General features: G+C 42.3%; 1 protein-coding gene across 3 annotated transcripts in view; it reads left to right on the plus strand.

The window, feature by feature from the left end:
- DPP6 (dipeptidyl peptidase like 6) overlaps positions 1 to 13154 on the plus strand; it is a 508132-nt gene extending 494978 nt beyond the window's left edge. For all 3 annotated transcript variants that reach the window (XM_086741833.1, XM_086741830.1, XM_086741831.1), the window contains exons 19-26: positions 2037 to 2106; positions 4223 to 4417; positions 5151 to 5205; positions 5968 to 6073; positions 6966 to 7024; positions 9122 to 9194; positions 9294 to 9367; positions 10934 to 13154. In XM_086741833.1, the coding sequence (XP_086597959.1) occupies positions 2037 to 2106; positions 4223 to 4417; positions 5151 to 5205; positions 5968 to 6073; positions 6966 to 7024; positions 9122 to 9194; positions 9294 to 9367; positions 10934 to 11080 (779 nt within the window). In that variant the 3' untranslated portion in view covers positions 11081 to 13154. The remainder of the gene's footprint in view (positions 1 to 2036; positions 2107 to 4222; positions 4418 to 5150; positions 5206 to 5967; positions 6074 to 6965; positions 7025 to 9121; positions 9195 to 9293; positions 9368 to 10933) is intronic.
- The last annotated feature ends 3831 nt before the right edge of the window (positions 13155 to 16985 follow it).

Consider the following 16985-nt stretch of genomic DNA (forward strand, 5'->3'; position numbering starts at 1 on the left):
AGAAAAAGCCACTCTGAGAAATGACGTGCTGTGGTATCCCTATTGTTTGCGGCATTTGCCCTAGCAGGACTGGTGTATTATTTGAGATGGGTTTGAGGTGGGAAACTACATGTGCTGGCTGGCTACAGCTGTGGCTGCCTTTCAGTATACAGCACTGAACTGCAGTGAATGAAGAGGGCTCACCAACAACTGCCCATCAGAGTCATTCAGGATTCTTTGAGAAAGCCATATCATTTAATGGGGTTGGAAAAAAACTGCTTTATGAGAAAAGCCAAAAGAGATTTCACCTGGAGTAAAGAAGGCAGAAACTTGGAACAGTTTATATCTGCATTATTTGTACTACTTGTGTGATCATTCCCCATGTATCTATATGCCTAAGAGGCCAGAGAGAGAGAAGCCTGGTGGCAAACAACGTTTTCTGCCTGTCTCTGTAGCTGTACCTGAAACCACCTCTGGCTGTCAGCAAATATTTTACCTATATGTGGAAAATCCACATACTCAGAGGTGTACAATGGCTCACAAAAATCCCAGTTTATATGTATGGTGGCAACACTAAAAAAAAAAATCCCGAAGATCCTAGGTTAAAAGTATGACCCATAATGTTTCCCATGCCAAAAAGGAGCATACCTCTCAGATCAGATGCAGTCATATGAAAGCAGTGAGGTGTGATTGGATGCAGGTTGCTAATTTTGACCATTGCTAGGTGTTGTAAAATGTGAAGCAAAGGGTGAGAGACAGTTGTCGTTTGAAAAGGATAATAATGGCCCTAAAATGTTCTGTCACATGGGCATTAGAAACATAAACCAGTGCATGAAACAACAGGAACAGATGTGCGTTTCCAGGCCTTATGGGCAGGAAAAGATGGGGAAAGAGCCTGTCACAAAGATCACATCTGTCTGCACCGTGAGCCAATCCATAGCGGCATTGGCATCTTATTAGGAATTACTCAGCTTGATGCTAAATTTCTTAACTGCAGGTATCACTGAAATGCCATTCTGGTCATTAAACCTAAAATGGATATGTGTGTGTATAATAAATACAAGCTGACCACAGGCGTGTGGCTGTTCATCTGTGCCCTCCCTGTATTTTCAAAGCTTTGGGCTTAATGGCCTTGGGAACACTGCACATAGTGCTTAGTTATATTTAAAGTCAAGCGATGGCCTTTTTGGCTGTCCCTGGGCCATTGATCCAATTTGCAGCTATTAGCATTCAGACGGAATAACTAATTAAGTGGAGTGTCAGACAATGATTGCAAAGCAAACCACTTAAACCACGCGGTTAATCTGTGTATTAATCTACTGAAAATGCTCCTAATACTGATTTAATTGCTGAGCCTTTGCTAATCTGGATTGTAGTTAACATTTGAAAAAAAAATAAATGTGCTGTCATTAATGTGGAAAGCATTTGTATGGCAGCATTTTTGGCTATTGATAGGAAGTCATAGGAAGCGGCTAAATGAAGCTTTGGTGAACAGGTCTTTCACTTACATTGGTTCAGTTCCAGTATAACGACCTGGGCTTCAGCACAGTTACCTCTTCTTTTACAGCAAAATTAAGCCCTCTGGAAGTTAGAATCAAAATACATGTTTCTCTATCTGTCTTCACACCATTATAGAAAAATAATCCTATTTTCTCCTCCAGCCACCATACTTAATTGGGTTTTAAATTATCATTTTCATCACTGATTTTTGCCCTCCTCTGTTGCCCTGAAACATTGATTTCTGGCTGCATCATTCATCCAGTTGCCAAAAAGGAAAATTATAGCTATTGCCAGATGTTAATTGAATGCTGTAAAAGTGATGCATGACTGAACAGCTCATGCTGTACTCCCAATTTACATTTCTTGTCACCTTGGCTGTCATAATATGGGTCTTTTCTTTGACAACATCTGTGTTTTTAAGGTGTTATTTACCAGTGCCTCTGATTAAATGCCATTTTATTCCTGCTCGTAAGTGGCCAAAACACCAGAAATATCTGTTAGAGTTATATCAGCTTTCCCACACTGAAGATACTTGTTGTTTGGGTTTTTTTGCCTAGAATTGCCAATGCAGATCTTAAAGCCAGCAACCTTTTCGGACACTGCGCACTACCCCTTGCTTCTGGTTGTGTAAGTTCTCGCTCATCCTTTCTTTCTGTTCACATTGTTAGGGCAGCATGGAAACCTTGGCCATGATCAGAGCCTTTTAAGATGTATTTTGTGCAATGAATACCAGACTGCTTTAGCACCTAAAGTCCAGCATGTTGGTCCCTACTCCCTGTCTCACCTTGGAGCTGGGAGAGACCAGACCTACTAGAGTAGGTCTACTAGAAGGGACCTACCTACTAGAGTAGGTCCTTTCTCTCCCATTTTTGAGGCAAGGGTGTCAGCTCCCAGGAGGGTGCTCTGATGAAATCCTGCAGGCTAAATTGTAGGATTTTGTGAAGTTGTTCCACGAACCCCTGGAATTCAATAATTTTGGGGGCAGAGCTTAGGGGACTCACCCAGTGCTTAACAGGTAGTTTTAAAGTGGGATGCAGTCAGCCTTATTACAACTTAAATTTTAGACACCCTCATGCAGCAATCTTTCCCATGTAAATGCTGATGTTCCCTGAAGTGACAGTAAAGAAAGCTAAAAACCTTTGATGGTCTCCATGACGTTAGCATTTATATTAAGTATGTAGGATTTCCTCCTGGCAGGCATAGCAGATGAGTTTTCTTTATGTAACATTTAGTGATAATAATACACATTACTGAGGTTTTTCTGGCAATTTGGAAAGAAACTAAGGGAGAGAAGTCATTGACCTTGGAAGAACCTGTTTGGCCCTGGCTGCATCCCACTGCATTGCTTGCTCCCTGCCAGGGAACACCCCACACAAGAGAAGCCTCATGCAGGAGTGATGAATGCTTGATAAATGCCTGAACACCATCCTGTACATCCCTCCATGAAGGACAAAAACACTGCAATAAGCATGTTGTTACATCACAAAATTGCTGCAGAGAAAATGTACTTCATTATACAAGTGCTTGAGGAAGATTGGTACTCATCAAGCTAACAGCACTTGATTAGGCTGCCTCTGAAGCTGGATGTGCCTGGGTCTCGCTTGAATAAATGCAAATGACTGAAATCACATGCACATTAAAATCCTGCAGTGAGTTGCCTGATGTCTCCGAGAACCCCAAAAAGAACAAAAAAAAATAGGTGGAAGTGCCAGTGGCTCTACCCAGTCCTAAAGTATTACTTATAATCATCATCATAATTTCTTGATTTTTCTGAGCTGTCTGGCCGAAGTGGGGTCAATATTTCTTGAGACAGTTCCCCTGTACAGGATTGGACCCTAAGCAGAAGGGTGAAGAGCGAATCTTGCCCACCCCTTCCCTTACTCACCAATTTTGGGCCAACCTAGGCATTTTTGAGCTGTTAGTTTTCTAGAATCATAGAATGGTTTGGGTTGGAAGGGACCATTAAAGGCCATCTAGTCCAACCCCCCTGCAAGGAGCAGGGACATCTCCAACTAGATCAGGTTGCTCAGAGTCCCGTCCAGCCTGGCCTTGAATCTTTCAAGGGATGGAGCATTTTATTGCTTTAAAACCGTCCTTTCCTTCTGTACTTGTGTGAAGCAGTGGTGACAGAAGTGACTGGCAGCTTCAGCTCCAGCCACTCTCAAGAACCCTGTGGGTTGGGTTGGACTGGGTGAATGGGGGCTGTAAATGAAACCCGAGTGCTTGGCAGTAAAGGAAAAGGTGACTGATGTCTGCAAGCTTCATCCAACATATCTTGGCAGTGCCAGTGCACCTCAGAGCCAGAAACCCCTCCACCAGAAAAAAAATATAATATTTGGAGGATGTAGAAGATAGATATGGATTATAACAGGTGTAAAAAGGGAAAACTCAACTGACCTCTGTGTCATTGCCCTAGTTTACTCAGGAGGAATCCTGTCCAGCTAGTGATGTGCTTGCTAGGTTTGTTCAAAGCTTAGCTGACCACAGCAATAACTGCTGTGCAAGGACAGAGGCAGAAACCAACCTGCAGCTTCTACCCCAGCCTCAAAACTCATCCCACACAACCAGCCTTCTGCACATCATCGCTGCAGAGACTGGTCTCCCCTTCTTGAAATCTCCCCTGCCTTACAATGCGTGCGGAAGGTACTGGTCCCCATTGCCATGGGAAGATCACAGCCCCAGGTAGGGCTTTTGGCCTATGCTTGGTGCCATTGTCTTTGCTTGATGCTTATTTCTGTTTCAGAGATGGGACCCCTGGCAGCCAGATTGTAACGGAGAGATTTGAGGTGACGTGGGAAAGCGTCATGGTCAGCTCTCACAATGCCATTGTGCTGAAGTTCGACGGACGTGGGAGTGGCTTCCAAGGCACCAAGCTATTGCACGAGGTTAAGAGGAGGCTGGGCCTTTTGGAAGAGAAGGACCAGTTGGAAGCTGTCCGGTGAATGACACTGTTATCGAAGAAATTAATTCATTAGTGATCATTAACCCAAGATTGTCATTAGTCCTGGTTACTTTAATAGTGTGTAGGTTAGAGCAAGGAGACGGGAGGGAAGGACAATGTAGTCATACAGCTGTGACCAAGGGATGGCATGTGAGAGAGCTCATGCTAGCCAGTGAAGAGGGAAAAAAACAAGCCTTAAATAGAGCTAAATCAGAGCACACTTACTTGTATCACGTGTTTAAGGCGTATTTACTTTTAGCTCTGTATAGTCAAGTAAAGTAACAAGTAACCTTGAGTATCAGCTCCTGCATTAATTCTTTGCTGGTTGGAAAAAAATCTTTAAACCCTCAAACTTTTTAAAACAGGAAAAACAGTGCAAACCCCTAAGTTTCAAGTCCTGTCATGTTGTTAGATTTATTCTGCCCATAATCACGCTAAAAACACTGTCAGAGTAGTGCAATAGCATCAGCTTTATTCTGACTTTCAGAGGTAGTGCAGGTGAAAGTCTTGCCATTGCTTGGTGAAATCCAGCACATCAGATGATTGCAAAATTAAATCAAACAGAGACTCACATGAAAGCAACATGTAGCAGCGTGGAGTTAGATTGTCTGCATTGTTTTTCTGTGGCCACCCCAAATTCAAGCTGATAAAAATCACACTACGTTTGCTATATCTAAAGCAAATATCTATCTATATTTTAACCTATTGTTTCTCCTCTCTTATGTTCTAGGACGATGCTGAAGGAGCATTACATTGACAAAATGCGAGTCGGTGTGTTTGGGAAGGTAACGTTCTCCCGTTGTTTGTCTGTGGTGTTCTAGTTGGCTGATGTGACTAAGCAGCTGAGCTAAATCCTGATTTATTGAATATGTCAGTGGTGACTTTTTTTCTTAGTATTTCTTTTTGAGATAGACTGCATCTTGCTCAGAGATGTTAAAGATGAAAGCTTTCATTTCATAAATGTATTCATCAATTTTTCTTTAAATTAACTTCCAAGTGCAGAAAGTGACTATTTGTCAGAAAAAAAATGCTGTCAGATAATTAATTATTTTTTCCCCTTGCAAACTTTCATTTCATTTTCATCTTGTCCCTTAAGGCCTATGGGAATGTGAGTAGATCTAGCTCGTGTCATACAGATGTACAACAATATTGATTTCTGAGGCTGATTTGTACCACAGTGTGTGCCCGGCTGGGAAACAGCAATTTTAAAGTACATAGGGTTTGAAATGAGAATGGAACTGCAAGGAGAAATTGTTTATTGTAGGAAAAACAGAGTGGGCAAAGAGAGCTGCAAGTACAGCAGCATCTCTGCCGGGAATTGTGAACAGGCTGATGGCAGACGCTGAAACTGTGAGGTTCATATTAAATAGCGAAAGACTGGGGTAATATTTTGGAGAGTTAACATATCTGGTTAGACCTACAGCTATAAAGTGGGATGAGAAGAGGCAAGCTCTTGGGCACGCAACCCTCCTGCCTGTTTCTATACCTAAAAGCAGCAGTGCCTCACAGCAGGACCACTGATGCTCCTGCCCTCTTTTGTGTTCCAGGATTATGGTGGCTACCTGAGCACTTACATGCTTCCAGCCGGTGAAGAAAACCAGGTGTTCGCCTGTGGAGCTGCTCTTTCCCCACTGACAGACTTCAAACTATATGGTAAACCCCATCCCACCGCCCACAGACCCTCTTGCTGACCACAAATGATGTTTCTGCCCTATCCTTCTCCAGTTTACTTCTCTTTCTTCCCCAAGATCTTGCCTGTTTTGTATCGTGTGTTTTCTTAGGACTAGCCATAAATCCTTTTTTCCCCACCTAAGAGAAATTTTGCTGGCACGAGTGGGACTAACTGTGGTGGCCAGAGCAATCAAATAACTTTCTTTACTCACTCCTTTTAAATAAAGGAGAATTAGCTCTCAACCCCTCCAGCCTCTGCCACCAACCTGCACCACTGCCTTGAACATGCTCCTTTCTTGCCTGAACCATCCATCCATGGAACCTGTGGGTCAGTCTGCCTGCCCCATCCTCTCTCTGACAGCAACACTCCACTGCACATGGTGGTCCTTTCCCTCAGGGACACCAGTTCCCTTTGTACTTAGTGCAAAGGGAGAGAAAATTTTTAGAGAAAATACGGAGACTGCCATGAAAGTCAGTGGTGTTGACCCAGCCTTCCTGTACGGTCCAGTACAGCTATCCCTGAGAGCAATGGGAACTTGCAGTCAACTGTGGATGGAGATGGCCCCGTGTGAAAGGAGAAAGGGACACAACGTGGTAGTGCTCTGCTCTTGTATCTCAGTTGCATTAAGGAATTTTTTAAAAGGCTCCTCTGTGACTGATTTGGAAACCATAAGTACACAGTGATAATGAAAGACTGTAGTATCATACATATCCTTAGTGCATTTTCATAAACTTTTAGAAATACGTCCTCTGTAATAAAGGCAATTTTAGAAAATAAGGTCTTTTTTAGCATTTGCAGTATTTGACTCAAAAGCACGAGTGTACTCTGGTACTTTATAACTGAAAAAGATATTTTTTGTTTTTTCTTTTCAAGCTTCAGCCTTTTCTGAAAGATACTTGGGCTTGCATGGGATTGATAACAGAGCATACGAGGTAACTGCGTGGACACTGCATTTCCCTGATAAAATGTGAACTGGGTTTTAACTCTTCCACCACGTGTTCTCTTTTGGGAAGGGAGCAAGGACATGCAGGAGGGACTCACTAGTAAAACTCTGAAGGTGTCCCTCAGCCTGCTGACTGCTTTTCTTGTCTTAATGGTAATAATGGATATGGTTTTTATTGATCGGCCTTCACGTCTGCCTCTCTAAATTGGGTAAATACAGTAATTCCAGTTCTACAGATTGAAAGAGCTGAGACTGAGTGACTCAGATGTGCCCAAGTGGCCACAATGTCACGACCTCCTTTAAAATTAATCCCAGTGGTCTTGCCACTTTGATTCTCTCTGAGATACAATTTTTAACCTAAAGTCAAGTGAAGCTCAGGTTCTCCTGGCATTTTCAAAGTAAGCACAGATGTGGCATTTCACATGGGCAGAACTTTGTGCTAGAATTCAGCAGGACACGGAAAAAGAGACATGGCAGCAGTTAACAAAAGTATTGTTTAGGATGTGTGATGGGATCAGTTGGTTCATGTGCTTCAATTACTTGGAGGAAAAACCTCATAAAGAATAGTCACATCAACAAAATTTGTTATAGAGAAAACCTTGTTAAGCTCACTAAACCTTGTCTTCAGTAAGAAGACATGAAGGCAGCAAAGGTTTGAAACTGTTCCCTTACAATTCCCTGCTCCTAACCTGTGGACCAGACATGAACTTTATGGAGGTCACATAATTCAAGACCTGATGTAGACTCCAAAAATCCTGTACTGTGGTAGGTTACATCTGAGGCAGCAGAAAGGAAGGAGCCATATGGGGGCAGAACAGAGTGCAAGACACGTGCATACACCATCAAAAGACTTAGGCATCGCAGCCAGCAATCTGAGGATGAGAGAACTTACTAATTAAGTCCAACAATGTAAGGAAGATCAGAGGCACCTTTGCAAAATTTGCAAACCCTTGCTAAGTCTGTAGAGAGTGTGGAGCTGTAAGAAGGCCAGAAAAAGCCTGCACCCAGCAAAACTTCCAAAAACTTGCATCTAGCACCAAGAAGGGCCACTTCTGATGTTCAGGGCTGCTTTCTGTTTTAAAAGAGGAGACACACATGTAATCTGTAATGTAAAATAACAGTGATTGTGTCTTAATAATACATACCAATGGTTTTAGCCAGGTAATTTGACCTCCATAGCTAGGCGTGAAAGATCCTATTGCTGCTGGAGATGCACTTGATTGTCTTCTGTGGAAACAATGTAAGACAGTGTGAAGATGAAAACAGATCTAAGATAGGATTGATACAAGAATGTCTTAACTGAAAAATACATTAACTCATGTAAATGAACCAGAGCTAGGGCACATGCATTTAAAGAGTGAAGGAAACATGAATTTAAGTTGAGACAAGTATTCTTCCCTGCCTCTCTATAAAACAGTAACATCTGTAATTTGAGACATACATTACTTTTGCCACTCCAAGACTTTTTTGGAGTCTTTTGGAGTCTCCTTGAGACTTCTATTCCTCTGAACAATACAGCAAAAAAAAAATGGAGAAATCCTTCACTTCTCCTACCTCATACCATTTGTAGTCACTCAGATTTTTATTTATTTCCCCTGTGCATCTGAAAGACAGTTGGGGGCAAAGACATTCTCAGCAGTGGACACATGAGTTTAGTATCAGATCCTCCCCCGAGCTATCAAAGCTCATTGAGTTGGCTTTCGAACCATACCAAAGTCACTCCAGCTCTCTGAAGAGTTCTTAGGCATAGGCACCTGGGCACGCTTTTCATCGGTGTTTTGTATTCACTGGAAATTCACTTTGACATTTTCCATGTGTACTGCAGTTCAGGCTTTTAGTGAACATTATCAGAACAGACGAGGGTCTCTGACCTCTTCCTGCTGCTGATACTGAGCCTGGAAGAACAGGGTGGAGGTCTATTTTACCTCTAGGCTGATTCAAGTAGCCAAGAGAATATGCTGGGCTGGTGTCTGCTTGTTATCCTTGTGATGAAGTATCAAATGGGATTAAGTGCTTCTATTTTCTCCATATAAATTGCTTATTTCTAGCAAGATTTTTAATCTTATTGCAACCTTTACTTTCACAGATCACCAAATTAGCACACAGAGTCTCGTTACTGAAGGAACAGACATTTTTGATCATTCATGCTACTGCTGATGGTAAGTTAGCCCATCATTTGAGCTCATTATATGTTTGGGACGACTTTGATTTTTCTTAATTAAATTTGCCTCTTTAATGATTGTAATCTGTTTTTACAGAAAAAATCCATTTTCAGCATACTGCAGACCTTATCACACACCTAATTAGAGCAAAGGCTAATTACAGCTTGCAGGTACAGTATCTGTTTCCTTTTTTCATACTTGAACAGTTATTTCCCAGTTTGAATTCAAACTGCTGTTATGAAGCAAGCTTTGAAAAGCCACTTGCAAACTCAGCCTGGCAGCAGCAATAGGACCAGCGTACAATGTGTTCCCGTGTACTCCCGTGCTTATTTGATACTGCTATTTTGGTTTGGACAGTTGTAGAACAATTATTAAATTACAGTAAATTAGGTTTTCAGAGACATATCTCTAAGGGATTGATGCCTGTTGGCTTTCTTTGGGAACAACAGGCCAAATTCAGGATGAATTACGGGGAAACGGGGATCTAAATTAAATCAACCAGAAAAGTTAAGGAGAGAAATGTCACTTAAATCTGACATGTCACTGTGAACGACCTACTCTGGTCTAGAAAGCCCCTCTTTCCACCGAATTAAGTGCCTGATTTGCTGAATGGCCCATGTCCAAGACATTAAAACTTCCAAAATTAAACCATCCACCAGCCATGGGGACGGTCCCTACCCTCTGCTACATCTCGAGCCACAGCCAAGAGAGTGCAACTAGCCCAGGCTCAATCCGTGCCACGGACCGTGCTACAGCTCACAGTGCAGATGATTGTGTTGCCGTGCCCAAGTCCTACTAATGCTTGATTTACTGAATACCAGCTCCCTCTGGCTGCACTTCCGCAGAGCTTCATGTGTTGGGTATGCTCACACCATCATGCTCCAAAGGCCGATAGGATGGAGCACAGACACAGGAGCTAAGCAATAAGCACGGCACAGATTTGGTCAGTGCTGTGACTGAGGTGCCTCTGCACATTTCCCAGTGCAGAGGCATTAGTACATCGGAGCTTGAAGGCACCACTGGGCTTGATGCACGTCAAAAGTTAGTTGAGGACTGAGTGGAGGGCTGAGGGATCAATATCTTGGACTGCGGTACTCAGAGCAGCAGTGAGACACCTCAAGGCTGCCTGCAAGCATCCAGCCCTAGAAGCTCAAATTTTTCCCCCTTCAATATCCCAGTCTAGACAACCCATGATGATCCTCTCACATTCATTCAACATGTGCAGAAGTTACCTGTTCCATTTAAATGGAAAGTTGTGTTTAAACTACTTCATTTCTAGCTTCCTACATTTTTTCTATTTAATTACTTCTCCAGCAAGTTTTATTTCTAGTTTTTACTTAATGACTTTTTTCTTTAAATCCCTAATTTTAATCAGTAAAACCTAACACCATTTCTCACCACAGACTTGCACTGGGTTTTTTTTCAATTTTCACAAGGAGCAAGCACAGTTACTTGTAAGTGTCATCTGTTTCTGCTTAGCCTGAACTTGTTCAGAATGGAGTTAAATGGAAAATCCTCCCCAAAAAAAAAAGTTCCTTTTGAAGGAAGATGCAAGGCTGTGCTCAGAGTGCTGTGGTGGGTGCCTGAATTACCTTGGACCTCATGTACATCTAGGGGAGGACACACAGTGCTAAGGAGAAGCCGTGGGTTTGCAGGCCAGCTTGAGTTGCAAGTATGAATGGTCAGCCCTGAGACTTCAAGATCCTAATGGTACGTATTTGCCTGTTTCTTTGCAGATTTATCCCGATGAAAGCCATTACTTTAGCAATGCAGCATTGGAGCAGCATTTGTACAACTCCATTGTCAACTTCTTTGTGGCGTGTTTCCAAGTTCAGGACAAACTCCCAATAGCCCAACTGAAAGAGGAGGAGGACGACGATTAACTCTACTTGTCCGTGCTAAGCACAAGGCAGATCTCTCTAACAATATGCAACTGGATAATTTTCCTGATGAAAGAGATGTTACGTTGTTAGCATGTATTTAAAGAAAACTGAAAGCAGCTCATCTGCTTTACTTGACAGCAACTCCTTCCTAAATGGAAGAACATTAAGCATGGTGAACTCAGCAGAAACTGCTGTCTGAAATCAATCCATCACAACCAACATCTTCTGTTTCTCTGTTGATTTTTTTCTTTTTTTTTTCTTTCTTTTTTTTTGTTTGCCACAAAGTGACTTCTAGTGTGAAAGTGGTAAGACATTGAACTTGAAGGAAGACCCCAAGAAACCGCTTTGAGAACTGGAAGATTTAATGTCTCTTTGCATTCAAGCCATGAAGCAGTAGCAGTGAAATCCGTCATCCATATTAAGGTTACTATAGTTAGCATCACACTGTGTCAGAAAAAAAACCTAACCTAATACATGGAGAAGATTATAGCACAATTATTTTAAAGGATACTGATTCATCCTTGCCTGCTCTTTCCCGTGTTCAGAAGGTTTGTCATTGCTACGGGACGTACAAATTCAATTGTACAAAATATCACTATTGTTACATCAATCTTTACGTTCCTGTAATTATTTCTTAATTTTGTGTAGCTTTTACTTCTATTTTCATTGGGTCTCATTCTTACCTTATTAGCTTCTCAGCTTGTTCAGCATGGGGAAAAATCATACACTGAATTAACCAACTCACTTTAGACCTTAGGAGTCTTAAAGAGGCAATGGGTGTCGAGGTGCCCAGACATTAAAAAATGTGTTAGACTAGAACAAAGGAAATCTCACTCTTGTGTTCCTGGCACAGCCTTTACCTGCAAGATTGAGTATTTTCTTTGGCAGCCTTGAAAATATGCACATAAATAAGCTAAATCATCTTAAAATTGAGATATTTTTGTTGTACTATAGAAAAATATGTGATGGTTACAGTTTTGTTTTTTTTTTTCTTTTAGTATTGGAACAATTGGTTGGCAGCCTGTTGGGAAAAGGCTAGATGAGGCTATGATAGCAGGAATTTGTACCAGATACTTCACAGATCATCTCATAAAGCCATTTAAACAGAACCAATGTGCAGAGATTTATTGCACGTGCTGTCTGTGGCTTAGTTTTATTCCAGGTAAATGATTAGCACATTCCAAACAAGTTTAATTTTCTCTTCTGCTCACACTAGCATAAAAGAAAAAAAAAAAAAAAAGGGAGCACTTTTGCTTTAAAATATCTAACACTTCATTGAAACAGTGCAAAGCAACTTTTAAAACTTCTTGTGAAAATATCCACATCTCAGAAAGAAATCCAACATTCATTCACTTCCACTTGCCACATCATAAGAATTTTGACTGGTGTCGCTCCATGTAAAATATTCTGACCAAATGTACAGCCAGTATTAATACTGTATATTTCATTTTGTTGTATATAACGGAATGTCAGTTATTTGTCAGGTCCCCGATCCAATATTAGTCTTGTGTTCAGCATGCATGCGATAACACTTCTTTGCTGGTCAGGACTCTTTAGAAGTACTAGCTTGGAAATATAACAATTAATGTAATTTCTTTTCTTGTTTTGACAGCTTGAATGTCAATGCCGGTTTCTACTTTTTACATAGTACTGTGGGTAAACTCACATCCTGACAGCAATGATGATGTTTCCATTGTGTTCTTTAGTGTGTCTTTTTTATTACAATTATTTTAAACTTTGAATGTTGGTTGTACTTTGACCATCATGAAAAATATATTGATAAACCACAGAAATGACCTAGTTTGCTTTTGATTATCTTCTTTAATTTACAGTGTATCAACATTGTGTGAACAAGAACTATGGTATAAATCTGCTTTTATTCGGCAAAATGCCAAATAGACCATAAGAATGCTGCGTGTCCAGATTTTGCTACACTGAACAGGCTCAAAAGCCTGAAAAGAACTTGACTTGAGAAATGTAAAAATCTGCTCTGTCCACAATCTTTTGTAGAAAGAACTTTAGGATGTGGCATGGTAGTGTTTGTTCATTCATGGAATAAAACATTATTTTACCACCTTGGTTGCTACTGCTGTTTTTAGTGTTAAGTACTTAAATAAACATCGAGTTGCTGAAAGTGCTATTCCTGGTTGAACTGAGCCCAAAGAGGGTGTAGATTCGAGAAATGAAAACAAGTCTTGATAAATAAATACACATCATCATTTAGTCTGCCTGTGACCTTGCTAAATGGTGTCACCGGGGTAGATGGTGACTGGTTTTGAGGAAAACATGAAGTATCACAAAGTGGGTTCAATCCCAAAGTAGCAGATCATGAGAAGACCTCTGTTACCCTCTAGCCTTTGGTAAAAATGCACCTTTCTTCCCTTTCTGCCTGCTGACCTGGCACATGGGCTTCCTGAGGGCATCAGCCAAGCATGACAGCTTGACCAAAGAGGATTTTGCTGTTTCATCTATTGTCCCTTTTCCCAAAAGTCCCTTGTGGGTTATGAAATTGGAACAAAGCACTAAAATTTACTGAGTCTGCCATAGCAGACTTTTCTGCAGATGATTATCCATCAGGAAAGAGTCAAGCAAGACAGAACCATCCCACTGGAATTCAGATATTTGTTTCCCTTCAAGCCAAGAGGAGAGCTGTAAACCTGCCAAGGCCATCCTCAGACACCTCACTCGAATGAGCGGCAGCTTTTCCACGTGCCCATTTTGCTCTGCTAACTTCAGGGATGGGACCAACTGTCTAAGACTGAAATAGCTGGGGGACAAGTTAGGACCATGTCTAGCTGTCCTCTGTAACCGGACTTTGTGGACTGCAAGATCAGCTGGATGTTCCTACAGCTTCTTTACACCTGCAAAGGAAATCCTTTCATTTTATAGATTTCCTGGGAAAGTGGCGCTTGTTGCTCGGATTAGAAATCCTGGCTGTGACTGTACCCTACAATACACTGTCCTCTTCATCTCAAGCAGTAACTTCAGGAAAGATTTAAATCTGCACAAATATCCATTTAATATTTCACATCAAATCCAAGAAACTACTGTGGACACTTACTGTAATCTTTGCTGCCAGCAAATCAGGAAAGAAGAAGCTTGAGCACTTTTACAGGGCAGGCAGATTGCACAAAATAGCTCTGCTGTTATTTTGCTTAATTACCTAAATGTAACTAGTATTTTTTTAATTGTCCAAACAAATCAAGCTTATACTCTCAACTAACTGGCATTTCTAGATGCCATAATGTTCAACTGTGGCGTCCCAAAGCGGAAGAGAACTAATGAGCAGTGCCCTACTAATTCAGAAGGAAACCACAGAGGGAAAAACAAGGCATTGCTGGTAGGTAATTAACAAAGCCAGGCAGCCAGCCATGTTTGTAATTGTCTGTGGGTTCAGGCATGGAGCATGTAAACCCATCCAAGCTCTGCCCACAAGCTCAGACCAAATAAATGCTGCATCTCTGAAGGGTAGAAAGTGAAAAAAAAAAAAAAAAACAAACACCAGAGTGAAGGAGAAAAGATATGTGGGAAGCTCACAACATCTTTCCCATGGAAGACCAGTGGAAAGTGCTGTTAGCAAGGGGTAGAAATGGGTGTTTAGTGGAGGAGACCAAAGGACAGAGGCTGGTGTTCTTACCCTCATGGAGCTGTGCTAGTGCCTGGAGAGGTGCTCTTACTTTTGCTTTCATGCTCATGTTGTCTCCCCAAAGCTCACCCAGGCCGGCAGTGGTAAGGCACTGGATGTTTTATGTTTTCATTTCAGGTCGTAGGGCACATCTGCCCTGCAGTCTCTCCTGCCAGCCATGCCTCAGTGAGGGTTGGGGTAAGGACACTTTCTTCCTTGCCCTGGGTAAATGCTGGCTCCCCTCGGTGCTCATTTTTCCCTGGAGTTCTTATCTACTTTCCATTTGTAAAAGAAAAGGAAAAGGCAAAAATGGAAAAGATAACACAAAAAGCTCGAGGTCTCAGTTGCCAATTCCTTAATTATTGCCTCTTACTGAGCCAGCTGTTTGCTTATTGCTATTTTGCTCTCCCAAATTAAGCTCCAGGCTGGATGCTCAGAGCAGAGCTAAGGGCACTTGCTAGGACCTGTCTCCTCTTCCCACTTTGTCTTTCTGTCTTCTCCCCATTTAGCATGGTTGCAATCTGAAAGCAAACCCAGCACCCCCTTAGAAACTAGGAAGAGACAAATACAAAAGCAGCATGGTGAGCCCTCCCATAGCCAAAATAAATTATTTATTCTAAGAGCTCATTCTTGCTTGACCAGCATACTTTGCTTGTTGCTTTCTCTTTCGTGGTGAGGGAATAAGGAAGAGAAGATCCCCAAAGATGAAGTATTTGTCCTCCGTATTGCACCAAGCCACCTGCTATGAAGACATGTGTTGGTCTGGGTTTCCCCACTCCCACCATACTGCTGGCCCTCCATCTGCCTTGCAGCCTCAGGATTTCCAAACCTGTGGTGGATGCAGAACCAGGCAGCTCACAGAGAGAAGGGAGAGGGTGTTTGGGAAGGATAGGAGACCATATTGTAATATTCAGATTTTGACAAAGGAGAGGCCAGTTGTGGCCAGCATGTCCAGTTGTGATGTTTCAAGTTGTGGAGGGTCCCACATCACCCTCCCGTTGCCAACTGCTGCAGATAGATGGGATACTAAAACCCAGAGGAGCTCACGCCTCTGCTGTTGGAAGACTCCATCAGTTTGATACAGTCCTGAGCAGGACATCACCCATCGCCTATGGCAGGTGATACAAGCCACTGAGCATGTACGAGGGAACAAGTCTTTGGTCTTCCCTCCTTTTTGGCATCCTCCTCCTAATTCAGCTCCAGAGCCAAGGGGAAAGGAGGACACGTTGAGCCTGGATGGCAGGAACACTGGGTGAGCGATGATCCTGCTGTCTGGGAGCAGCTGCCAACGTCTTTGCTAAGCATTAAGAGAGGGAAATCTTCAACTGACTCGATGTCATGACTTCAGTGTGACCCTGTCTTTTCCTTAAACATTCCAATGTGAGACCCAGGTGTTCATAGAAGAACTAGAGTTTTCATTTCCAAAACCAGCCCAAAAGCCAACTGCTGTCTGCAGGATTTTGGGTTTTTCTTTTTGTGATTGTAACAACCTGAAAACTCCATCTGGCTTTTCCATCACAGCTTGAGAAATGAAGGGCTGAGGACACCCTTTTACTGAGTACCCTCAGCTGGGATCATTCTGGCTGACCATCTCCACAGGGGACAGAGGGGAAGTGGAGGGATCTCTGGGGACAGGGAGCAGTGGGAGAGGAGAAACCACCCCTCCTGCCACTCTTGCACTGGTGCGAGGCAGCTGGGGACAGGTCTCCAGCCCCCCAGCCTTGGACCTGCCCCAGGATGGGGTAAGCGGATTCTCCCTATCCCATGGCCAAATACAAGACCACCCTCCTGGTCTTGGGTCCTTTATTTGGCCACCATAATCAATGTCCTTTGTAAGCTACAATTTCTGCTGTAGCAGTTGTGTTGCCGGCAGCTGTAAAGGGGAAGATTCAGAAATCCTTTGTAAAATGGATTTTTTTCTTCTTTTTTTTTTTGCTTCGAGACATTCATTAAAGGCTTCATAGTAATGAAGCTACATTCTGCCTCCTCACTGGGATAACAGCTTTAATCAAAATGTCCATTTCCATGATTAAGAGAGGAGTAAAAAGCAAATATAGATGGAACGAGGCCCCAGGAAAGCACAGAAGTAAACCATGCTCCAGCATTCCTGTGGAATAGAAAGGTCCCCTCCCATTTTTTTTTCCCATCCTTCATTATAAATGTACCTTTTGGGTCATTTTAAAGAAACAAACAGCTCTTTGAGCTGACGTGAATGCTCTTATCCTTGCTGGAAAAGGTACCCACCCTGTCTTTGCCACAGCTGTTGTCAATGTCCCAAAA

This window comes from Chlamydotis macqueenii, chromosome 2 (assembly GCF_036417535.1).
Source record: "Chlamydotis macqueenii isolate bChlMac1 chromosome 2, bChlMac1.mat, whole genome shotgun sequence".
Taxonomy (NCBI): domain Eukaryota; kingdom Metazoa; phylum Chordata; class Aves; order Otidiformes; family Otididae; genus Chlamydotis; species Chlamydotis macqueenii.